The 27136-nt window shown below is 42.3% G+C and overlaps 1 protein-coding gene across 2 annotated transcripts; it reads right to left on the minus strand.

The window, feature by feature from the left end:
- Nucleotides 1-280: 280 nt before the first annotated feature.
- On the minus strand, nucleotides 281-21786 carry LOC124118509 (calmodulin-like). Of its 2 annotated transcripts, none has more exons than XM_046480641.2 (5): nucleotides 21468-21786; nucleotides 10928-10958; nucleotides 4241-4384; nucleotides 3469-3711; nucleotides 281-707 (listed from the first exon to the last, which is right to left on the minus strand). In XM_046480641.2, exons 1-5 carry the CDS (start codon nucleotides 21468-21470, stop codon nucleotides 679-681), a joined length of 450 nt encoding a protein of 149 aa, XP_046336597.1. In that variant the 5' UTR covers nucleotides 21471-21786; the 3' UTR covers nucleotides 281-678. The 2 variants fall into 2 exon arrangements, with proteins under 2 accessions (XP_046336597.1, XP_046336588.1); XM_046480632.2 differs by lacking the exon at nucleotides 21468-21786 and adding an exon at nucleotides 16443-16647.
- Between the last annotated feature and the right edge of the window lie 5350 nt (nucleotides 21787-27136).

The raw sequence follows: 27136 nt of genomic DNA on the forward strand, positions 1-27136 counted from the left end.
GATAATGCTTGGCGTTGACATTTTGTGGAAATGTGATACTGTTTGTTGTTTAACGCCGCACTCAGCAGTATTCCACCTATATGATGGAGGTCTTTAAATAACCCAGTCTGGACCATACACGCCAGTGATTGATGTCATGAGCATAGATCCACGCAATTGGGATATGATCAACCAAGTCATCGAGCCTTACCACCCGACCAATGTAGTCGCTTTTACGACCTGCACAAGTTGCTGTGGGCCTATATTGTCGCCCTGATTCCGGGAAATAACATAACTAATGTTATAATGAGAAGGGTTTATTACAGTCTATGATAACAGGAAGAGATCGATGTTGAGTGATTAAATTCAAGAGTAGTCATGAAACTTATCGATGTATAGAATTCGATAAGAGAAAACGTTCAGTAATATAGATGAATACAGGAATAACTAATGATATTTGTATAATTGAGAACCAGATTTAGAAAAACGGAGAGGAGGGCGGATAAATAATCATTATCAAAATATACACACGAGTATGGGATATTTACAATGTAAAAGCATAGTTAATACGATAAGGCAAGCGTTCTTGATTGGTCAGATATTCATGACGTCTTTGCTGTCAATCATGACAGCTTGCAGACCGAGCACAGGATGATGGACAATATTGCTGTACAGGTGGTCACGTGATACTGTCGCCTCTCACTTCGCTGTCATCATCTTAACGAATTCTGCGAAGAAAAACACAAATTAAAAGTGAGAGCTTGTTTGATAATGTTATGGCTAAGTAAGTCATCTTAAAGACACCTTGGCCAGTATGCCAGTTATACCACGGCGTGTCAGTTGAAGAATACCCGAAATGATGCAGTCTTAGACGCTTACCACTTTGGTGAAACCCACTAGCACGGGTATGGTGCTAACAAACCAAGAAACATAATCGGTGCGAATCGGAATTCGTACCAACAATCACAGATTTCTGGCGTGCCAAGTAACGCAACTCTGCACAGAGCGAACTGTGGCGCCTAAGACCACTGCGTCATATCAGTGTTGCTTTCAAGGCAAATGCTTTTGTGATGACTGTAACAGAACCGGCTTTTGGACCATGATTTTTCATGATTACGTTCGTCTAAACCAAGCGATTACATCCCATATATTAAGCTTTTGGTTTGGTTTGCTGTTTTACGCCGCACTCTGCAATATTCCATCTACATGACGGCGGTCTGTAAATAATCGAGTCTGGACCAGATAATCCATTGATTAACATCATAAACATCGATCCACGCAATTTGGATCGATGACATGCATAAACCAAGTCAGCGAGCCTGACCACCCGATCCCGTTAGTCGCCTTTTACGGCAAGCATGGGTTGCTGAAGACCTATTCTACCCCGGATATTCACAGGTCCATTCAGTAAGCACTGGACTTGAAGAAAATGTAAGGATTTTTCATATGGAATGTCATCGATTACAACAGAGAAGTCAAACGTAAGTCCTAATTGCCTGAATATTGCTACCCGACACTGGGTGAGTGAATTGGGTTTAACTCGAACAATCTTTCAGTTAGACAGACAATCCAGTGGATGACATCATGAGCATCGATCAACGCAATTGGCATCAACCGAGTCAGCGAGCCTGACCACCCGATCACGTGAGTCGCCCCTTACGTCAAGCATTGGTTGCTGAAGACCAGTTCTAACCGGGATCTTCACGCACTAATATTGTAACAAGTGTCATGAGTTGGATCAATAGCACTGATGGAACTACAGAACTCATTTCTCCAACTAGAGCAATGAACGACCTTGTAGACGGTCGTCATATTAAAACACCATATACATGTACGTTTGTTTAATTTGTTTAACGATGCTTTAGTGTAAAACAGGCATTATTCTAATGACCCATTCGGCATTTGAGACACATGAATACTTTTTTCAATTACAGAGTTTTACCAAAGGCAGTATGGCTATTGCCCAAAATGTGAAATCAATACTTTTTGTATTTTCCCTGTATTTTGTAAGCCATAAATCGTGAATGATTGCTTCCAGGACAGGACAATGATCATGAAAACGGTAAAGTCCTATCTCAGTCCAGAACGGATGAATGTGTACGCGGCGTGAGCCGTCAGTCAAATGTCACATTATCACATGATTGATAGAAATACACAAGTAGAATCTGTCCGACTGTTACGCGGTGCGAATAAGCAGGGTCAGAATTAAATTTAAGAACAATAATTGCATGCAATCACATCTCTGGACCACAGGACCACTCGTATATCCTGTACGATGACGGCGACATGAACGGCAGTGGCATGGTTGAATGTAGTTGTCTCGCGTTGTAGACGTGGCTCGCAACAGACAGTTGTCTACAAATGTTTCGAGTAGATTACATGTGCCCATTGTTTCGCCAAAAAATATTGTGTCTGAGTCTGGTCAGGAAATCAATACACGTTTGGAGCTACGAACTTGACAATAAAGCGGAATTCAAGGCCACTGGAGACTTGTTGTCAGCGTGTGATGAATTGGCGCTGTGAGGAGGACGGCTCTGATCTCGCATCCTACCGGAACACAACTGATTTCATTTACATCGACCAGTCATCCCAACGTCAAAAGTCAGTTTCTGCTTAACTTTTATTCCATTGAGACAATCTCGTGCTGGTTATGCAGCTATGGCTTGCCTGTTTAGATTTATTTGGATGGGCGATACCACTGAATATACACATCGCTTTATGAGTCGATGACTCACCAACTGCGCGTAACGCTGATTGTTATTTAACGCCGTACTTGGCAATATTCAAGCTTTATGGCTGCGGTCTGTAAATAATCGAGTCTGGACAGCCAATCCAGTGATTGACATCATGAACATGTATCTACACAACTGGGATCACATGACAATCATCAACCAAATCAGCGAGTCTGACCACCCGATCCCGTTAGTCGCGTCTTAGGACAATCATGGGTTGCTGAAAACCAGTTTTAACCCGGATATGCACAAGCACTACGTAACGACGCCAATGTAGGAACCTATGTATTTCCCCACAGACCGCGGGAAACTGCACTGTTTCTTTGTGCACCGTTCTACAAAGCAATCATACAAAGTCCCGTTTTCTGCCATTGATGAGTACTTGGATAGTCGTGTCATTCCTATTCCTTTACTGACTCCTGGTTGCAATTATTAAAACGTAAATCTAACAAAACAAGTTAAATGCTATGAAAATGTCGCTTGACCTCGGTCACAAAAAGGTATCTCCGAAGATAACGACCGATTTCCCCCCATCCCCCGAGAGTGTTGCGGTAGACAACAGGGTCCGTTGCACAAAGCGATCTTAGCTCTAAAAAAATCCTAACTCCCATAGCCGTAGTGCTAACATCGCTTTGTGGAACGGGGCCCAATGTCATTTCAGTGTATTCAGAAACATGGATGCTATGTTACAATAGCCATTTTAGACAGCTCAAACACATCTTAATTACGAACTTCACATGAGAAGTGTGTTACGTACCTTCATAATTTACTTGTCCATCGCCGTCAATATCTGCTTCCCTGATCATTTCATCTACTTCATCGTCAGTCAACTTCTCGCCCAAGTTTGTCATGACATGCCTCAACTCAGCTGCACTGATAAAACCGTTGCCGTCCTTGTCGAACACTCGGAATGCTTCTCTTAGTTCCTCCTCTGTATCCGTATCTTTCATCTTTCGCGCCATCATGGTGAGGAATTCTGGGAAATCTATTGTTCCGTTTCCTGTGATATGATAAGAACTTTATTAAATCTAGGGACGGAATTGGGTTAAAGAGAACATTTTACATCAACACGAAGTATCAGCCTAATGCGATGCGGGTAGTAGACATTATCATTTCGATGAGTGAGTGAGAGAGTTGGGTTCAACGCCGCTTTAAACAGTAATTCCCACTATCTCAGGGCGTGTCAGCTTAATCAGGCACGAAAGACCGATGTGAGGCAGGTCTCAGACGTTTACCACTTTAGTGAAACCAACGAACACGCGTTACGGTGCTGATGAACCTAGAAACATAATCGGGGCGAACCGGGATTTGAACGTACGATCATAGGTTTCTGGAATACCCAAGGGACGCAACTCTGCACAGCGAATTGCAGGGCTGCAGGCGATAGGACCACCCGTGACCTCATCATATTGATGAAACTAACGAGCACGGGTATGATTCTGACAAAGGACTTGACACACTTAAGTTATGATGCTAAGCAAACATTAACTTAAGATTTCAATTATTTTCATTATTTAAGTATGATTTACCATCAGCATCTACTTCGTTGATCATGTCTTGCAACTCTGCCTCTGTTGGGTTCTGACCTAGTGACCTCATGACGGTTCCCAACTCCTTGGTTGTGATGGTGCCATCGCCGTCTTTGTCGAAAAGGCTGAAAGCCTCTTTGAATTCTGAAAGAAGAACAATAGTTATACAGATAAACGGATTGGACTTATTTTCGTGAATTCACAGTACATCCAACACAACTTCAATTCGGGGAGAGAGAGAATGGTAATCTGCTATGCTATTGGGGGACTGTTTAAAAAAATGGTCACCGTGGTTGCTCCCATTCAAGCTCTGCACATACTCGGAAACCGTTGTGATACTTGGGGCGGGTTGCAAGAGTAAGCAAGTCAATCGCTCATACCGGGGTCTGCAACAGCTCCAAGCGCATGCGCACTCCAAATGCGCAACTACCGCTTAGATGCCTTGCCTGTATAAAGAACGTAACAGAAGGGGGGCTGGATGACGAGCTGATGAATTTACGATGACTTTGAAGATGCGGAGCAGACTGAAGATGATGGAGTGTTTGCTGCCTTTGCCCATTTCCCAGTTGATCTAGTCAAGATGCCTTGTTCAACTCAGCCGCCATTTTGGCTTGAGAACGAAGCTACCGCAGCCAGCGATTAGTACACTTGCAAGCGCCTTAAAGTTAGCGCCCCGTTGTAAGGCGAATCGTTGTACATCGGCGCTTTGAAACACACCCCTGATCTCCATACTAACGGCCCCGTATATGGCGAGAAAAGATACCGGGCTCTTATGCTTCTCCGGAAACACGTGGGTACTGCTTCACGGAACATAGGTTTGTGAGGCAATGCACACACCCAATAACCTATTCCCATATCACTGGGCTCACCTAGCAGCATTTCTCTCCAACAATAAACACAGTAACCCCCTTGACAGGTCTTACTCTACAAAACATTGACATGTATCAGGTTACTCGCAGGTGAATATTTTATGACCAAGGTACATTCAGCATTCATCGACTGGCGTTCAGATCGATTCATGTCACCGTCCTTTTTAACACACAAATGTCGAAATCGTATTTATGGCTACTTCCAATAAATATATATCAGCAATGAATATATACGACCAACACACATACGCTCTAGCAAACATGACACCAATAGGCAGTCTGGTGTCGTAAACTCCCATGTAGTGAATGCCAATTATGGTTAATAGTTTATGTACATACTTCATAACAATGAATTTAGTAATACCAATATCATATGATGGTTGCGGTTTTGATATTACCCCTTATAAACTTTAATGAATGTGTATATAAATCCATCCAGTAAGAAAAGTCAAGAGCACTGGCATGTTGTTGACAATTTAAGTGAGTGAGTACGGTTTTACACCGCTTTTAGCAATATTCCAGCAATATCACGGCGGGGGACACCAGAAATTGGCTTCACACATTGTACCAATGTCGGGAATCGAACCTGGGTCCTCGGCGTGACGAGCGAACGCTTTTACCACTAAGCTACCCGACCGCCCCTGACAACTTAAGGATTAAAGTCATGACCAGGGTGTGCACCTAAAGTAATATTCCAGCTGTATTTTGACCATGTTGACAAACGCGAGTTTGGGCCAACCAAACTAATGTTTGATAGTACAACCAACAATCTACGCCGTACAATATACATATGTTCACAAACATGTTTGGAAATATTAATTTGTCGTGAGGTATTACATACAAATCGATCTTTGGACATGTGCTTGATGTTATGAAAAATAATGTGTCGTGGGTACCAAAAAAGGTTTGAAGCTTCAATTTAGAGAATGAAATTGAATGTTTTGAATATTAATCCATCTCAAACAAAACTCCCGGCCCGGCCCACCCCCAGAATATTGATGGTAGGTTTGTTTGTTTGTTGTTTAACAGCAATATTCCAACCATATGACGGCGGTCAGTAAATAATCGAGTCTGGACCAGACAATCCAGTGATTGATGTAATGCATCATCAATCTGCGAGCCTTACCACCCGATCCCCTTAGTCGCCTCTTACGACTGATGGTAGGTCCCGAAAGTAACCCGTCCTATCTGTTTAACACGGAATCATCAGTTAGACATCATGTTTGGTACAATGTTGTATTTTTGTTGTTTAACGCCAGTCAGCAATCTTTCAGCTACACCACAGTGGTCCCTAAATATTCAAGCTGCCGCCTGGCAAACCATTGCTCGATTTGCATATTTAACTTTCACGGCTAGCGGTCGGGGATGGTGACACACGCATCAAAGTGACAGAACCTGACCGCCTGTGCCTCGTAACAGTCGGTTTCCAGCACGAGCAGGAGGTACGAGGGACCTATTCTCGTTAGGGATCCCCCATTGTTTTAGAAACATGTATTCGGCATTGCCGTTATTTGAGTGGGCGGCATAATCGAGACGGGGGGCACACAAAAAGGGGAGGGGGAAGCGCTGTCCATACTAAACCAAAACAATGTATGCATGATCTTCCCCAGGTGTGCCTGCTAATTCTTCGTGGTCTTTAAAAGACGATGTGACATGGCAACTTGAATAACCGTTCTGCTCCATATTACTCAGACACGCGGGAACAGGTGCAGTGTTCACACGGTACAACGTAGTGCTCAGGGGTTTGTGGAGTGTCATGACGCAAAAGATTAGGTCGACGTATATTTTTAATGCAGCAGACTGCAATATTACATTATATCGCACTAAATATAAGAAAATAAATAAATGAATAAATAAAAAAAAACTTATAAAAACAAATGAGACAAAGACATGGTTTGCAGCATTATTAACGACTATATGTGCATTTTCTAAAACAATGAATCTACATAGAGGTAGCTGTAATCAGTTGTGATATTTGGTTCTTTTTAAACCGTTATATATGTTACTACAGAGTTTAGGTTATGTACTGATTGCGGCATGGTTTCATTTACCAAGGTTCTTCTATTTATCTACATAACCATGTACAAATGCCGCTTTGGATTTCTGAGTTCATAACAGATACATAAATTATTAGGGAAGACATACCTTTATCGGCAAAATGACTGGAATTTGGCCCTTCGATATCGATACTTTTCTCACTATTCATGTTATTATTAATGTAAGATATGTGTAGAACTCTACAGTTTAAAACATCATGTGAGGTCAGTGATAAATGTTTTTGTGGCGAGGAATAACATCAATACTTAACAATATCATGACCAGTCGCTTACACGAATAACGTACAGCACCGATGTATGAATATATGCATATTAAGAAGTGTGCCACTGTCTTCATGGTGCGAATATTTGACAGAGTGTAGTGGAGGATGTCGCTGGAGAGCGATCCCTCACACGGTACCTTGATTATTCATAACTGTGTTGACATACGCCACGTGTTTATTCTTATCAATAACCTGGTCGTTGACAAAGTAGGACGTCTTTCGTCAATCTCACTGATTAGCATCTCTGTTAAAAATTCCCAAGTGCACCGATGTGCTAACAGTCAAGCAGAGAGTGTAATGCACTACAGTGAATAGCAAGGCTAAGTCTGTTGTCAGTGGTGCTTACATATGCATATTCGTCTGCTATTACACTTGCATTAGAGGGGCTCCTAAAAGCATATCCGTCTGTTATTAAATCTGATTCACCGGTGCTTACATGTGCATCCAATAAATATGTTATTACACCTGCATCAGTAGTGCTTACATAGGCATCTACGTCTGTTATTACACCTGCATCACTATTGCTTACACATGCATCCAATAAACATATTATTACATCTGCATCACTATTGCTTACATGGGCATCTACGTCCGTTATTACACCTGCGTCAGCAGTGCTTACATATGCATCTACGCCTGTTATTACACCCGCGTCAGTAGTGCTAACATATGCATCTACGCCTGTTATTACACCTGCGTCACTATTGCTTACACCTGCATTACCATTGTTTATACATGCATCTACGTCTGTTATAACACCTGCATCACTATTGCTTACACCTGCATTACCATTGTTTATACATGCATCTACGTCTGTTACGATTACACCAGCATTACCATTGCTTACATCTGCATCTACGTCTGTTATTACACCTCCGTCAGTAGTGCTTACATATGCATCTACGTCCGTTATTACACCTGCGTCAGCAGTGCTTACATATGCATCTACGCCTGTTATTACACCCGCGTCAGTAGTGCTAACATATGCATCTACGCCTGTTATTACACCTGCGTCACTATTGCTTACACCTGCATTACCATTGTTTATACATGTATCTACGTCTGTTATAACACCTGCATCACTATTGCTTACACCTGCATTACCATTGTTTATACATGCATCTACGTCTGTTACGATTACACCAGCATTACCATTGCTTACATCTGCATCTACGTCTGTTATTACACCTCCGTCAGTAGTGCTTACATATGAATCTACGTCTGTCATTACATCTGCATCACTATTGCTTATACATGCATCTACGTCTGTTATTACACCTCCGTCAGTAATGCTTACATATGAATCTACGTCTGTTATTACACCTGCATCACTATTGCTCACATATGAATCTACGTCTGTTATTACACCTGCATCGCTATTGCTTACATATGAATCTACGTCTGTTGTTACACCTGCATCACTATTGCTTACATATGCATCTACGTCTGTTATTACACCTGCATCGCTATTGCTTACATATGCATCTACGTCTGTTATTACACCTGCATCGCTATTGCTTACATATGAATCTACGTCTGTTATTACACCTGCATCACTTTTGCTTACACATGCATCACTATTGCTTTCATATGCATTTACGTCTGTTATTACAGCTGCGTCGCTATTGCTTACACCTGCATCACTATTGCTTACATATGAATCTAAGCCTGTTATTACACCTGCATCACAATTGCTTACATATGAATCTACGTCTGTTATTACACCTGCATCACCAGTTCTTACACATGCATCTGCATCAGTGGTGCTTACATATGCAACTGCATCAGTTCTTACATATGCATTACTAGTGCTTATGTATGCATCTACGTCTGTTATTACAACTGCGTCAGTCGTGCTTACACCTGCCAGTAGAACTGACACTTATCTTGGTCGAGCTTGTAGTTCTTAGCACGCAACATAAATGATATATATTCCCACTGCCAATAGTAAAAGTCACGGCCTCATCTCACTGTTAATGACTAGCAATCTACCCGTGTTTCACACATGTTGGCGCAAGGGGTACTATTACCGGCAGGCAAACTACAATGGCTCCATTCACTGAGCGTGAAAGAAACACCCTCACATTCCATCAAGTTCATTTCACCCAACACAAAGGCAACATGGCATTAATAATGCGACCTTCATTCACAGCACAATTATCACAGCCTTGATTGGCACTAATAAACACGAAAAACAAGCCCGCGTGGTGTGAACAGCGAGTGACTGCGTAATGAGAGACATGATTCAATTATAGTGGCAGCAAGTTATTATCCCAAAGCGCTCTTAATATATGAATTATGATCTAATAATTTATTAACGTCGCAAATGTTGTGCTTCAAATGATATCAATGGCATAATTCAACTCAACATCGCGCATAGTTTTATTGCAAGAAAATCTATTTACGCCACAACCACCTTCCAGCTTTTTCATGTCAGTCTGTAATTAACCAGAGTTAGTGAGCATGGTTTTACGCCGCTTTTAGCAATATTCCAGCAATATCACGGCGGGGTACACCAGAAATGGGCTTCACATTTTGTTCCCATGTCGGGACTCGAACCCGGGTCTTCGGCGTGACGAGCAAACGCTTTAACCACTAGGCTACCCGACCGCCCGTTTTTAACCTGAGTCTCTATCAGACAAACAAATGGTTGATGACATAAGGTATCATCTACGCCGTTGGGTACAATCAGCATGTAACCACACGATCGTTCTTACATCCCAACTTCCATATGTATTTTAAGGTATGGACTCGCAGGACCCACTTGCACAAAGCGATCTTAGCGCTACGACTATTGTAAGCCTATGTTATTGCATGGGAGTTACGATCATCTTAGCGCGAAGATCGCTTTGTGCAAGTGGGCCCAGGACTCATACTTGTCGCGAGAGCAGATACATGTTATGAGGATCGGGTAGTTCTTTTGTTATTTAACGCTGCACTCAGCAATATTCCAGCTTTGTGACGGCGGTGTGTAAATAATCAAATCTGGACCAGACAATCCAGTGGGTGAAATCATGAGCATCGATCTACGCAACTAGGATACGATGACATGCATCAACCACGTCAGCGAGTCTGACCATCCGCTCCCTTAGTCCCATCATGCAACAGGTGCCCCCTGAAGATCCGGGGTAGAATAGGTCTTCAGCAAACCATGCTTGCGGTAAAAGGGCACTAACAGGATCGGGTGGTCATGCGTCATGCTCGCTGACCTGGTTGATGCATGTCATCGTATCCTAATTGCGTGAAAAGATCCTCATGGCATCAATCACTGGATTGTCTAACAAAATCATACAACAGGCAATGGTTGCTTTGTACCCATGTGGAGACGCCAACCCGGGCTATCGGCGTGAAAAGCGGGCGCATTAACCACTAGACTACCCCACCGATATCATACAGTTACAGGCTACACTGAAACGGGGAATGTCGGGGAATGTCGGGGAATTGACATGGAAGCAATGTCAGTCATTGCTTCTGTCTCACGCATGAGTGTTTACTCACCAGCGATCTGTTCTTCTGTCAGCTGGTCTGCCTGTAACAAACAAAACAAGGACGTGAGTCATATGATCATAAACATTCAACAGGTGCTAGTGTCTATTTCACGTAGGACAATATCTGAATGACATGTTACAAACACGTCCCAGTGCAGTAAACACCGATTGGGTTTCCGCAATATGACATATACTAGTCAATAATGTACGTTGCATGGATACCAAGTAAACATAGAGGGGTTTGAGAAGATCGATTGTATTAAAAAATACATGCCAAGTCCGCTGATTTCCAGCAAAGATAATAACAAACAGTTAACAGAATTTCTCTTTCCTGCAATTTGTCATGTTATTATTAAAATTCGGACATAAAGCCAAAGAGTTAGTTGAAAAGGCAGCTGCATAGTAAGTCCAAATATAGATATCCCGATATATGTTGACATAAGATCGACATGTTGAAGGGTTAATCCCCAAACATTTTAAATATATGAGACAATACAGATAAATACTGTGAGTGAGTGAGTATGCTTTAACGCCGCTTTTAGCAATATCTCGTCGGGTGACACCAGTAATGGGCTTCACGCATATTACCCATGCGGGGAATCGAACCCGGGCCTTCGGCGTGACGATTAAACACTATAACCACTAGGCTACCCACCGCCCCAGTCTTAAAGAAAATATGGGACACAAATAACAGATGTGTACGTATACGAGATGTACAATGCAGATCAGAGACGTTAAAAACGTTCCGCTTTAATAACCTCCTTATTCAGATATTAATAAAGTAAAAAGTTCCAAACGTTTGAGAAATCGTACAGGCATATTTTAACTAGGCGCTTACAGAGCTTAAGTAGAGCATGGTACACTGAACCTATGACTGGGGAATTAGCATCTCTTATGACAAAAATGTCAATAATAATTGGCATTCCTGGCACATTTATGGGAATGAGAATGATTGAACGCTGCGCACTAAGGGGATCCCGAGAATTTATGATTTCGTTTCTTCGGTCGTTGTTTAACGCTCTATATGACGGCAGGTTGGACCAGACGATCCAATGATTCAGATTGTGAACAACGATTAACGAAGTCGAGGTCCGATGACATGCTATCAACAAAGTCAAAGTTTCTGGTGAACTGCTCTGAGCTAGAATCCCTACGGGACAAATTATTCTAAACTTGATACAAACAAGACCCAATCTGTACAACGCGCTCGTCCTATATTGCATCGCTCTGAAGGAAAAAAGTTTTTGCCATATCTATAAAATACGAAAACCTAGAATCTCTAATCAGTACAGTTTTCGGAGTCGAACTCACGACAGCGGATCCTGTACAACTAAGTGACGAAACTCTCATATCGAATTCCGGTGCCATATACCACTGACCCACTCGTTCAAATCAGAGTGAGTGTTTGAGTGTTTGTTTGTTTGTTGTTAAACGCCGCACTCAGCACTATGCCAGCTATATGACGGAGGTCTGTAAATATTCCAGTCTGGACCAGACAATCCAGTGATTGATATCATGAGCATCGATCTACGCAATTGGGATACGATGAAAAGCATCAACCGAGTCAGCGGGCCTGACCACCCGATCCCGTTAGTCGCCTTTTACGCAAGCATGTGTTGCTGAAGACCTATTCTATCCCGGATCTTCACAGGTCCACAGAGTGAGTCACTGAATGAGTAAACATTTAACGTCGCCTCGGCATTATTCAAGCCATATAGCGACCAGCTGTCACGCTGTGAAATAACTGAATACTGTTTAAAACGGCGTTAAACGTAACTCCCTTGAATAATATATGTGAGTTGGAGTGATTTTATGCGGGCATTGGCAATATTGCAGTAGTATCACCCCAAATTGATTTTACACAATGTACCATGTGGGGAATCGAGTCCGGACCGAAGGGGTAACGAGCTAACGCTAACCACAAGGCTACCACACTACCCCATACTGCTCCTGATATACAATCTCAATCTTTATGGATACACTGTCTCAATCTTTATGGCAAACAGGCTGTGAACAACTGTGATATATGGCCAAGTTGAAGGACCTGTCTTATCATACAGCGATCACTTATTGATGCATTCCACAGTGACACATATTCATGTCACCGAGAAATTCGAGCTTATTACAATACGTTGCTCAGATGGCTCAATTTATCAACATACAGAAATATATCAAATTCGAAACTGTCAAGGAAACAAAGATTTTTTTTATTCATGTCTCATTCGCCCCAAGGCATAATCTTCATACCAGTATGAAACATTTGATACACGATTGTCTGTTTTGACCTATCGTTGGCTACCAAAGATAAATTACCTTATTGCTGCAAAAGCTGATAACACGCATTAATTGTCGTCTAATCTGATCCAGTCAAACTCACATATGCATTTTGATAACTACGAGTAGATTGTTTAGCTGCAGCTGCAAAACCAGATTATTTATTATTTAAATCTATGCGCCAGAATATATTTGAAGCTCGGAAGCATTATTATAGGTCAGGGTGAATTAGTTTTTTCGATAACAATCTCAGCTCCCATTCCCCCCACTAATATCAAACGGTCAGTCACTTAGATATTCACGCTAGGCCGCTAGCCTGTGACTATTAAATTATTTTGAAGTCAAGCTAAATCCTCATCCTTCCTTGTCCTCATCTTCATTGACAGACAGAAACTGTAAACACAGTAAATGTTTTGTCTCATTCAAGCAGCAGTAGCTACAAACTCTTAAGGACGAGAGAATTAAGGTTTACACTCGTCCTCTGGACTAGTCTTAAAAAACAAAGTTCTAAGGCTGCAAGGGTCCTTCTGTGTGGCCACCCGCAGCGCTTGGCCCCGTCTCAAAGCTAGGGGCCACTTGACAACGGGACAATGCCGTGGTAAGTAGATTCAAATAATCTTGGTTGAACTTGAAGACTTGAGTGTGCTCGAATGATAAATACTAAAGGGTGATTAGCGAGACAGACGAGTGATTATCGAGTCTGCCCTCTGGCGGGTGAATGTATGCCTCGATTTGATAAGCAGCGGTAGGGTGTTACAAAGCCGATTACGATCACTAGGGAAAATCAACAAAGACCGATGTTGGCGATAGGTTTTAGGAGTGTTCCCTACCTATGCAATGTATACACCATGTTCCAGTTCAGTTGTCATTGTTAACCGGTCAACAGTAGCCATGGTATCGCTATGGTAAAAACATAACGCTAAGAGTCATAGTTATCACATGTCACACGTTGCAAAGCATGAAGATGTGTCTTTTGAAAACAGGTGTCGCAAATATGCTAACACTTCTGAAGAGTATCCATAGCAACAGTTGAAGTGTTCTCTTAGAACAACCAAGGCTTAGAAGCTAGCACAAATCTTACAATCAAACCAAAATGTTAAATAATTCAGCTAGCAACAGGACTGGACAATTTACTTCCATAAAACATTTTCCCCATCTTAACCACAACACGAAGTTGTGACTTTTGAATATTTCTACCTCTGCAGTTGTGTAGAGATTGCGCACAATAACATTCCAGCCTCCGCGATTGAATTATCCTCGTTTCCAAGGGCTATTTTCGGTGGATGATCTCAACGACATTCTTATACGCCTCAACTATAGGCATAGATGAGGGAATCAGTAGTGATCCAGATGGAGAGTTGTAACATATAATTAAGCAGCCATTGTTAGTCCTGCGCCATGACTAAATGCCTGAGCAAGTCTAGATCAACTTGGAAGTCTAGTTTCCTTGATTCCAGATGAAAACAGCAGAAGAGAAAAGGTTCTTTGAACAAAATATACAATTATTTTTAAGAAATGTTTTCGTAGACTAAGTGTTTGTCTAAGTCATTATGAGAGAGTCGTGGAACATGCTTCGTACACATTTAGGCACCATGTCCCCGACAGCTTTCCATACATGGGAATAAATGTCTGTACTTCAATTAACACACAGTGTCCGTGGGCATCATTATCGTATTTCACGTTGTCCTGGAGGTTGAAGAATTTGACAAAAATAAGAAAATGATATGTTTTAAACAGCTGACAGTGAATTTGGTATTCCTCTTGTATAAGCTGACGTGTTTCAAAGGGATAAAACTCTGTTTTCAAAACAATATCTAGGTTTCTTGTTTCAACAGATCTGTTTCATGGTCTCTGATTTCAAGGTCTTTGAATCCCAGTATACATTCAACACACCAAGACGGTGACATTCATAGCTTGGTAATTTACATGCTAAGTAAGCGTTTACTTGTTTCAACCTTAACCGCCAGTCAGAGAGGGCGAGAGAAATAGTTCAAATGGGCTGGTTACAATAAATTCTTCAAAAACAGTCGTAGAAACTTACCTTACTCTTTCTGTTACAGCAATTCTAACGGTTTGATTGTATATTTGTTTTAACGTAACACGCAATACTATTGCAAGCGGCCTGTAAACAATCGACCAGATAGACCGGTGATTAAAATGAGCAACGACCAAGCTGTCGGAGACGATGACATGGAAACTAGCCAAGTCATCGACCAGGACACCCGAACCATTTGGTCGCTTCTCACGACGAACATAGGTTGTTTCGGGGCCTTTTGTACCCCAGAATCCCCAAGGGTAATAATGCATCCATGAAAAGTGATGAAGTTAGCCTAGATCATGAGACGAGTGCTCCTTTCTGAATAAGTGTTTAATCCATTATGATAACGTTACGCTATTGTTGTTGCAGTTGATTCTGAGCCAGGAATTCACTGCCATTGAACGTGCATTCTAGGTCATTATGCAGTCATATAGTGAGTGAGTGAGTGAGTGAGTGAGTGAGTGAGTGAGTGAGTGAGTTGGGTTTAACGCCGCGTTTTACAGTATTCCAGTTATATCAGGGCGTGTCAGCTTAAAGTGGGAGGAAAGCCCGAAGTGATGCAGGTCTCAGACGTTTACCACTTCGGTGAAACCCACGAGCACGGGTATGGTGCTGACAAACCTAGAAACATAATCGGGGCGAACCGGGATTCGAACCCACAATTATAGGTTTCTGGCGTGCCCAAGGGAATCAACTCTGCACAGAGAAATGCGGCGCCTTAGACGACTGGGCCACCCGTGCCCCCCGCAGTCATAGAGAAATTATATAACAACCATAACAAGGAGAAATCACTTGAAGTCACTCGAAGTTCGTATGTTCGAGTTCGTTGATTTTACTTCTGGAATCAACCAATTCTCAAGATGTATCCATACTGAATATAGAGCGTTCCGGGTCTAAGACAAATACATGCATATAACTGGCGACCCGTGACGAACCGGGTTATATTAGGTGTTCAATAACCCATGCTTGTCGTAAGAGGCAACAATGCTTGTCGTAAGAGGCGACTAACGGGATCGGGTGGTTAGGCTCGCTGACTTGGTTGATGCATGATCACCGTATTCCAATCGCGTGGATGGATGCTCACGATGTCAATCACTGTACTGTCTGGTCCAGATACAGACCGCCGTCATATAGCTGGAATATTGCTGACTGTGGCGTTAAGCAACAAACGAACAAAGCAAATATGGCAGGATATTACAGAAATGTGGCTTACCAACATGTTGAGAAGACGGTGAGCAAGGGGAAACAATGGCTGTATGACCCTGTCTGTGCGATCCCTTTATATCTCTGCTGATGTAATGATCATCCAATGCTCAACTGGTATATTGAATATCATATACCTTGCTGTACACGTTCTCGTACAGGCAATATTGCTTAATGCTGTGTATATGATAGCGGTTATGTCACAGGAACGCCAGAGAACACGTGTGGTCTAAGAAATGCCTCAGCCAGAGTGTTGTAGATCTGGTCGCCACAAGCTGCTGGTTTGATAGCTTACATCCAGAGGGGGTCTCGCGGCACTTAAGTGGATGGACTTTAATTTGAACGCTTTAGGTTTACTCTAATTACATATTTATAGCTCGTTTCAAGTAGTTCTATAAGTCTGCTTAATTTCCCAATTGCTTAATTGCCATGGAAACCTGATCATTTATTCAAATAAACAAATAAAAGCCCATTTATGATCAACATGAATCACTGGCACTATATTTCTCATGTCTGGACCATCTTTCCATAGGTAAATGGTAATTCGCCCAAAAAGTATTCACATCAAACTGAAGGTTTTCTGGATGATGATATCGTGTCATTAAAATATTTCGTGAACCATACAACAAAATGCAAAGTTTGTGCGAGTGTGCCAAAATCAGTGGTTTGTTGCATCGGGAACAACTCGTGCCTCCGCTGGTCATCCCATCAGGAAATAAAAGTTAGATATATAGGTGTCGGAGTGTGATATTCTGCACGTATAGTACACATGACGTATTGGGAACAGCCAATCTTTGAATCACAATGCAAGAGCTTATACAAGTAATTTCTACGAAATAAATTGCGTCTTTCATTGCGTTATTGCCATTTATGGGTACATTGAGATTTTCTTATCGTCCTGCGAGAGATGCAGCCACAAATATCTGTTACTGGTTTTGTTTGGTTTGTTGTTTAACGCCGCACTCAGCAATATTCCAGCCATATGACGGCGGTCTGTAAATAATCGAGTCTGGACCAGACAATCCAGTGAGTGTCATCATAAGCGTCTATAAGAGCAATTGGGATACAATGACATGCATCAACCAAGTCAGCGAGCCTAATAATCCGATCCCGTTAGTCGCCTCGTGCGACAAGCATAGTCGCCTTCTACAGCAAGCATGGTTTGCTGAAGACCTATTCTACCCCGGATCTTTACGGGTCAAATGTTACTGAAATGGGCTATATATCTCCCCTTTTCGCAGTCCTATATATACCTCAGCAGTATACTGCAATGTACAGTGTAAACTATTCAGTGAAACTCACTCATAATCCGATCACGCATGGCACAGCTTCACTGACTACAGCATCATGTGAATATGGAATCTATATCACGCACATGTTACCATGGCACAATTGGCGTGTTGTGAATAATCAACCAATATCAAAAGCTTTCACGGAGTCTATCTCCTCAGACCCTAGAGAATACATAAAAAACAATCCAGCTCAAGTCTAGAATGATATGGCAAATCTAGGTTGCCTCGGGCCCGAAATTAAGCATTGTTCTGGGCTCCAAATGTATATTCTTTTCAATTAGTAGATATATATATTTTTATTTCTGGGACTAAATGTTAGTCTAGCTTTGGGCTCAGTAACATTGGTAATCGAACCCGGTTTTTGGCGCTTACAACGCTTAAGAAAGAACTAGTTTGGAACTATATTTCAAGGTTTTCAAATAGTATCAATTCTTCAAGAAAACTATCTCACGTAAAAAATAAGAAAACATATTCAACAAAAATTTAAGTGATGCGTGTACATATTCACTAAGTTAATTTGACAATGTCTTGGAATTATTACCTTCAGGACAGATTTTCGAATTCGAATTCTGTACATACAACAGTAACAAACCATAGATCAGCGAAGCACCAAATGTTCAAGTTCAATGATCCGCGCATATGCTATAAAAGTGCAAAACTCGGACAGTACCTTTGGGCAGTTACGCGCGAAATACGGACCAGTTTTTTAGCCATATTGTTTTCTGCCCAATTATAGTCGGTGTTTCTAGTTAGAATGTCACCTATCACAAATGTCGAATCGTTTGGCCTTTCAGTCCAGGATAAACGATACCTCCCCTAATAGGGCGGTATAAATATATCATGAGCAATAATGTCGCCGCTATCTGTATAACCGTAGGTTGAATCTGGCAACCGAACATGGCAACGCGCTACCGCAGCTACCAGACAACGGTGGGGGAATATGTCTTATCGGGTGTGTTCGATAAGGTGATCCGGTCGTGCCCGTGCTTGTCAATCAGAGTGAGTGAGTGAGAGCTTGACAATTATCGGATATATCAAGGGCAGCCGCTATTCGCGGGGATGCCCGTCAGCCGAAATCAGCGCACTAACCGTAACTCGTGACATTGTAATGAAAGTTAATAAAACAGTTCGTAATTAGGGCATCAATTGTTAAAGGGAACATCTACCAAGAGGTATTTGTGGTTTCCATAGAGATGCCACCTAATAAAAGTTTCAGGGCCAATAGTCAATTTACTCAACAGTAGGCAAGAAAGAACAATGCATAAACATGTATCATTGATTGTGTTCGTCGAATTGTCTTGACACGGTTAGGTCATAGCTAATCAAAAATTAATGTATAATGTGTGCTGAATGTGACTAAAAGTACTGGAATATCAAGTCACCAAAATATCGGTTAATAGATTCTACGTCATTAACATTCTATGACATTCCTCTGTTCTGTATTGAGAGAAAGCAACTGATTGTACGGCACTCCTACCTGTTTTGAAGGTCGAACGGAGTAAGTAGAATTGCCTTCAACTATTCAAGGGCACTAATTTGTACTTTACCTACAGACTGACGAATCGCTACCGACAATTTCCACTGAGCAGGCACTTTACATATTTTAAATTACTAAATAATTTTGAATAAATCAGATACGCTGAGAATTTATCCGAGTGAAATAGACCATGCACAATACAAAACCTTCTCCCAAACGTGACCATATAGTGATTGAAAGTGGCAAACGAAAAAAGGAATTCATTATTTGTCACAATAGGAATAAGTTCATTAACTCATTTATTTATATTTCGTTATTTGAATTAGGAATAAAATATGTCAAAATCGGATTAAATCAACTAACATTCCACTTGAGATACAAGTACAAAATATAACGGTAGTTTGAATATTATCTTCCTGAATTTTGTTATTGAAGAGAACTCACTTGTTATGCAAAGTGATACTTATTCAAGGGGTGTCGACAGCATTATATATATATATATAATGCTGTCGATATATTCAGAGTATCTACAAACAATCAGTACAGTGTAATCAGACCGGCGCGGAGCCACAATCACTATTAAATCTAATTGTTAATTTCCTAGTTCTGAAGAAGTTATACCGGACCATCATCATCTATACTGTAGGATCTTTGGCAACAGTGAGAATAATTTTACACCTCTGCAATATCCCAGCAATATCAAGGAGGGGGGTGGAGGAACACCACTTTGTACCCAGGTGGAGAATCAAATCTTGGACGTGACAAGCGAACGCTTTTAAACACCAGGATCCCCTGCCGCCCTTATGAGACAACAATCTGTTGTGGCTACATTTTGTTGGAGATTTATCCCAATCATTGCAGCGAGCTATAACAATGAGGGAAATTGACTGTAATCGCATGTAGATCGTCACGTCCTTGTGCCACTACACAGAAACCGCGGCAGCTGGTTCGTGAACAATACCATCCCATCCAGATATGTATCGCTTGACCGCAGGTGTATACAATACCATGAAACATACGCTTACAGTCAGGTACTACTATCATCGATTTCTCATAGCGTACAACTGTTTAGCCATATAGATTTGTGGAGATGGTACGTTTTCAATTGAAATAGGCTATTAACATATTCTGTTCACCCAATGCATGTTCGTTGTCATGTTCATGCTAGGTTACGAATCGGCCCGTATCAAATGTACCCGAGAGTGAGACCGTAGCCGTAGATACACAGCGGTACAGTGGCGATGAAACCCGAGACAAGACAGGTATCATTATGGCAGGGATACAGTATTGTTTGTCATTGGGATGAAAATATAGGTAGTGATTGGGAACTGGGGATAGGGCGTCATTAGGGTTAGATGGGGCGATGCAATGTAGAACTCTACATATCGTTTGTAAATATTCTTAAAATAGCCTACATTCGGTGTGCAGATTTTACTTATAGCCTCCTTGTATTTGTAAAGCCATTCGAGACGATGGGAAAATATAATACACACAATGTGACATCAAGGCTAATACAAACTGGATTTTCAAGCATGTCAAACAATTGAAATCTATACTTAGTCTTTCGTGTCATGAAGCCAACATGACATGCGAGTGGAATACCATTCACATTTTCGCAGGCAGATCAACATGTCAAAGCTACAGTGTAAATAAAATAAACAAATGTGTGTTTAAAGTAGGGACAAGAAATTATGTAGGAAAAAAATCCCTCTTTCAATAGCATACCGGGGCTGGAGTTTAATAGATATATAAGTAAGCATCGCTCAATCCTGGTGTCGACCTGACTGTAATTCCCAGTATCAAAAATGTGTGCAATACCTACGTACTTTGTATGTTAAGCGTTCATGGCATGTATGGTGAATAATGATTGATCTACGAGGAAGTTGACAGAATGAGAGGTGCCAGCGCGAACAGTAGGGTCATCGGGTAAATTGCGCTCACATGTGTGCGAATTATTCTATTTATAGATCAGTTTGGATATAATGTAATTGTGTTGTGAAATTCTTAGAAACATGTGATATGGGATATATTACTCTTTCGGAATGCAATGACATAAGACAATGCAATGATATCTCGTCAGTCACGTTGAGCACTACAGCGTGCAAGATCCCATGCTCAGCATGTGGGACACTTGTTGATCGCTGTCCTAATGAACATAGCTAGTATTTGGTGATTCTCACAGCAGGCCGACAACAAAATGTCCCGCATACTCGTACGGTGTAACTTTTACATCACCACAAAATTGGTTGTGATAAATAGGTCTTACCATTTCAGCGCTAGTCCTTGCGAGTTTTCCGAGCCGAGCGTGTATCAAGTGCAACCGAGTTTCTGTCGTCTGTGACTCGCTCCGCAGTGAGAGATTACTCCGCTTGCTCACGGGGACTTGATCACCGGCGTAGTTCGATCCGAATGACTTAAATCACTTTCGTCCCTGAATGGTCACTGTTAGCGGTGGACGTGCAGTGGGCTTGTGGTCAACGCCTCCCCGAGCTGCCCTTTTACAGGATTCCGCTTCAACTGTTTATAATCCGCTGGACTTAGTGAGAACCGAAAAATACTTGTCGCAGTGACAACGGCGGTGTATTATGTAACCGGCTTATGCAATACACAAGTCGCGCTGTGACAGGACCGGTGTTCCATGCTTAGTGCACCGAAGCAATTAATCACCCCAAACCAAGAAAAGGTTCATTTAGCTTGATTGAAAGTATGGTTCATAAACAAGAAGCCGACTTTATTCGTTTCTGAGATTAAGATTCAGGTTAAAACTCAACCCGGGAACGGTGAATAGCGCTAGTTGGTGTTGTATGTTTGGGGGGTCGGTTTCATGAATACTCTGTATCGAGGAATTAGGATAATCGGCATTACGTAGTATAGACGTGCTTATATAAATTAACATATGGCTTTATCATAATAGATAGGGACTACGGATGGCCCGGTTATCTAAGGGTGGTTGTGAGAGCGCAAAGCAATACAAGTCTTTAACCTTGGAGCACATTTGCTGCCATTATCAGGGTAGAGCTGTGATTCGAACCCATGCCTAAAGGACACAACTCTGCACCGCGAAATGCGGCATCGTAGACGATTGGACCACCCACACCCCTAACCCGAAATAACAATATGTGGAGGTGGTTATGGGAGAAGTGAGTGAGTAAGTTTGGCCAGTATCCCAGTTATATCACGGCATATCAGCTTAATGTGGGAGGCTAGATCGAAGTGTTGCAAGTCTAAGAAGTTTACCACTGGTGACATCCACGAGCACGGGCACGGTGCTGACAAACCCAGTAACATAATCGGGGCTCACCGAGATTCGAACCCGCTATCTCATACAAGACATTATTCATAGCTAGGTGGTGCATATCCCATAAGAAATAAGAAAACAATGGAAATCAACTTGAATGGAACTGTAAATAACGAATTCGGGTTGATAGGGCAAGGTAAACTGGGATTTAACGTCGCGTTCAAGGGTATTGTACTTATATAACAGCGTGCGTGCGCGCGCGTATGTGTGTGTCTGCTGGTACTAGTCCGGACTAACGCTGGTTTTATAATGCTAGCCAACTGAGATACCATACCAGTTCAACATGAATACCCGAACCAGACACAGTATGTATTCTGACTCCGAGACGACAGTTCTTGTTTTATTCCCTAAATATCGAGTGCCAGGCAGTGTAACAACAAATACCATCTTGTATTGCGCGGCCGGAGATCGAGCTACCGAGCTTCCGCTCTCTGGGCTGACACTGAGATTCTGTTTTGTTGTCAATCCGTGAAGATCCGGGTTAGAACTGATCTTCAGCAAGCCATGCTTGTCGTAACAATTAAATTGTCTGGTCCAAACTCGATTATTTACAGACCACCGTCATATAACTGGAATATTGCTGAGTGTGACGTTAAACAACAAACAAACAAACAAACATCTTCCCGAGGCAAGAGAGTTAACTGACTTTTGATTTGACTATGCATAGACTCGTTAGTCCAGCCAAAATGTAACTCCACAATACCAGCCTAGTTCGGCAAGGGTGGACACTGCCAGTGGACTTTTATGGTCAGTTAACTCTCTTGCCTCGGGAAGATGACAAACAAACAATGTTATGAAGTAGGAAATGTACGATGGAAATACTTCCGTCTGACCTGTTAGCATTACCATATATTTTATAATGTTAATTTTGCCACCTTGGAAGTGAAATATTATTAAATTTTAGTACATATAATAAAATGATGTAGAATATCATAGCGATGATGTCCACTTGACAGGGCGGATCATTTATGAAACCAATGCTAAATTTGCAATTAACTCGCCCTTAGTAATTAACATCACGCGGCCATACAGTCATCGGGGGCACGGGTGACCCAGTCGTCTTTGGCGCCGCGATACGCTGTGCAGAGTTGCGTCCCTTGGGCACACCAGAAACCTATGATTGTGGGTTCGAATCCCGGTTCGCCCCGATTATGTTTCTAGGTTTGTCAGCACCATACCCGTGCTCGTGGGTTTCACCGAAGTGGTAAACGTCTAAGACCTGCATCACTTCGGGCTTTCCTCCCACATTAAGCTGACACGCCGTGTTATAACTGGAATACTGTTAAAAGCGGCGTTAAACCCAACTCACTCACTCACCCACCCATACAGTCATGATCAGACACGCTCGGACTTTCTTATAGCAATAGCTTGAACGCATGTCAGTTCAGGCAATCAAGACGATCTGTTTTACGTGTGTGAGTGAGGTGGATTTTACGCCGCTTCGAACAGTATTTCAGCCATATTACTCCGTTTCATCCAGGTGGAAAGCCCAGTAGTGACTCATGTCGTAGACTGAAAATAAAAGCGAAAAAAATTTACATATGCATAGGAAATCTGTGCTAAAATCAGACTCGATTGTACGATTCTGACTATATCATGATCATGTGTTTATGAATTACTATCCAATAGTGATGATACCAGGTGTTCGCGAAAAGGCGAACGTATCCTGCCCACAGATGGCATCAGCCACAACACATGCGGCGGCAAGTCAAGTGAGCACCAGAAAACAACAACACGGGGACACATGGTACAAGTCATCTTTCCGAGGCAAGGGAGTTAACAGTCCAGTTTTTACATTTGCAGAACAAGGCTTGAATTTCGTGGCTTGATCGTAGCGCTACCGGTGGATATTACGAGTAATGTCCCTTGTATGCCCCTGCTATTGACCAATCAGATTCCACCGCTCATATCACTTGGATTTGCTTCAAACAAAACCAAGATGATCTGATTGATATTCAAGATCTAGGTTGTAATAAAACGGGTCTAACCCCGCGAAGTGCATCACATCACTTAAGCACGTTGATTTAAAACATGAAAAGATTTAGAAAGTATCTTTCGACGTCCAGTGCAAATATGTCAGTCCCGATGTTGTTTACATATACTGTTGCTATAGACATGATGTATGTAACACACGTGGAGACAGTGTAGACGTGCATGTACATATACTGTTGCTATAGACATGGTATATGTACCACACGAGGAGACAGTGTGGACGAGCATGTACATATACTGTTGTTATAGACATGATGTAAGTAACACACGTGGAGACAGTGTGGACGAGCTTGTACATATGCTGTTGCTATAGACATGCTGTATGTTAAACACGTTGAGAAAATGTAGACGAGCATGTACATATGCTGTTGCTATAGACATGCTGTATGTTAAACACGTGGAGACAGTGTAGACGAGCATGTACATATGCTGTTGCTATAGACATGCTGTATGTAACACACGTGGAGACAGTGTAGACGAGCATGTACATATACTGTTGCTATAGACATGCTGTATGTTACACACGTGGAGACAGTGTGGACGAGCATGTACATATGCTGTTGAATCTGATCAATTATAAGAGACACATAGCCACTGATGGCGCTACGATCGAGCCACAAAATTTCAGCCGAGTTCGGCATGGGATGAAACGGGACTTTCGCAGTCAGTGAACCCCCTGGCCTTTCAAAGATGAACTCTTGTGACAAGGGCAGAAAGATGGAGTATCTCACTATTCATACTGATATTTATAGTTTCATACTAGGGTCCCACAAGAGGAACCCGTCTGGATAATTTAAAAAGAATAACTTGAAAACATGATGAAAATAATGAGCAATAGCAAAAACGTTTCACTGACAATATGGAAACTAAAAAAATGAAGATGTTATTTGCATATAAATTTAAATATAAAATATTAATACAAATATCCATTGGCCTGATCGCCTTTACAAGCTTGTATGCATGAATAAACGAGATCTCTATTGTGGTTATAGTACGTAAATTATTTTCAGTGGAACGCCAGTTTGAGTCAATGAAAGTTTATATTCGTTTACGTTTAGCATGTCATGTAACTTGTCGTTGTAGTTGGGGGCGCAGCGAAAAAAATCCGAGATATGCCATCCCAATACTGTAGAAATACAAAAAATAACAGCATAATTATTGACGGCGTACCAGCTTTAGTGTACATTATTGGGGAGGAAGGTTAGAGTTTCCCATTTCGCAAACGCCTGATGTCCTCACTGAATCGACACAGCAACGAACTATGTACAGTAAACTACGTTTATAATGAACACGTTTATAACGAACTTCCGGATATAACGAACTGTTCCTGGGTCCGGCCCATTTTGTGTGTATATGTTGTACATATGCTTATAACGAACTACGGTTATAACGAATCAAAATTAGTGGTCCCTTTGAGTTCGTTATTACCGTAGTTGACTGTAAGTTTTAAAGGAAATATCAAGACTAACAATCAGTACGGGTGCGACCACACACAACCAGCCAGAGCATTCATTGTAGCCGCTCTGTCATCATCGTCATCCTGAGAAATTAGCCATCAATTTGGTGCCTTGACATTCTTGCTGTCGACAACACTTAGATGAAGAGACCGTCATCATGCGGTCTGGTACCAGTTCCACGCGTAATGGAGGAAGGAAGGAAGCAACGAACATACCAGTTCAACCTGTAACGAAGGAAGGGAGGAGGAGGAAGGAGAAAGACCGATCGACCGAACGAATGTATCAGTTCAACGTGTAACGACGGAAGGGACGTAGGAAGGAAGGAAGGACCGACGGACCGAGCGAGCGATCGAACGAACCAGTTCAACGTGTAACGAAGGAAGGGAGGAGGAAGGAAGGAGAAAGACCGACTGAACAAACGACCGATCGACCGAACAAATGTATCAGTTCAACGTGTAACGACGGAAGGGACGTAGGAAGGAAGGAAGGACCGACGGACCGAGCGAGCGACCGAACGAACCAGTTCAACGTGTAACGAAGGAAGGGAGGAGGAAGGAAGGAGAAAGACCGACTGAACAAACGACCGACCGACCGAACGAATGTATCAGTTCAACGTGTAACGACGGAAGGGACGTAGGAAGGAAGGAAGGACCGACGGACCGAGCGAGCGACCGAACGAACCAGTTCAACGTGTAACGAAGGAAGGGAGGAGGAAGGAAGGAGAAAGACCGACTGAACAAACGACCGACCGACCGAACGAATGTATCAGTTCAACGTGTAACGACGGAAGGGACGTAGGAAGGAAGGAAGGACCGACGGACCGAGCGAGCGATCGAACGAACCAGTTCAACGTGTAACGAAGGAAGGGAGGAGGAAGGAAGGAGAAAGACCGACTGAACAAACGACCGACCGACCGAACGAATGTATCAGTTCAACGTGTAACGACGTAAGGGACGTAGGAAGGAAGGAAGGACCGACGGACCGAGCGAGCGACCGAACGAACCAGTTCAACGTGTAACGAAGGAAGGGAGGAGGAAGGAAGGAGAAAGACCGACTGAACAAACGACCGACCGACCGAACGAATGTATCAGTTCAACGTGTAACGACGTAAGGGACGTAGGAAGGAAGGAAGGACCGACGGACCGAGCGAGCGACCGAACGAACCAGTTCAACGTGTAACGAAGGAAG

Source organism: Haliotis rufescens, unplaced genomic scaffold, assembly GCF_023055435.1.
Source record: "Haliotis rufescens isolate VD_foot unplaced genomic scaffold, xgHalRufe1.0.p SCAF_3, whole genome shotgun sequence".
NCBI lineage: Eukaryota > Metazoa > Mollusca > Gastropoda > Lepetellida > Haliotidae > Haliotis > Haliotis rufescens.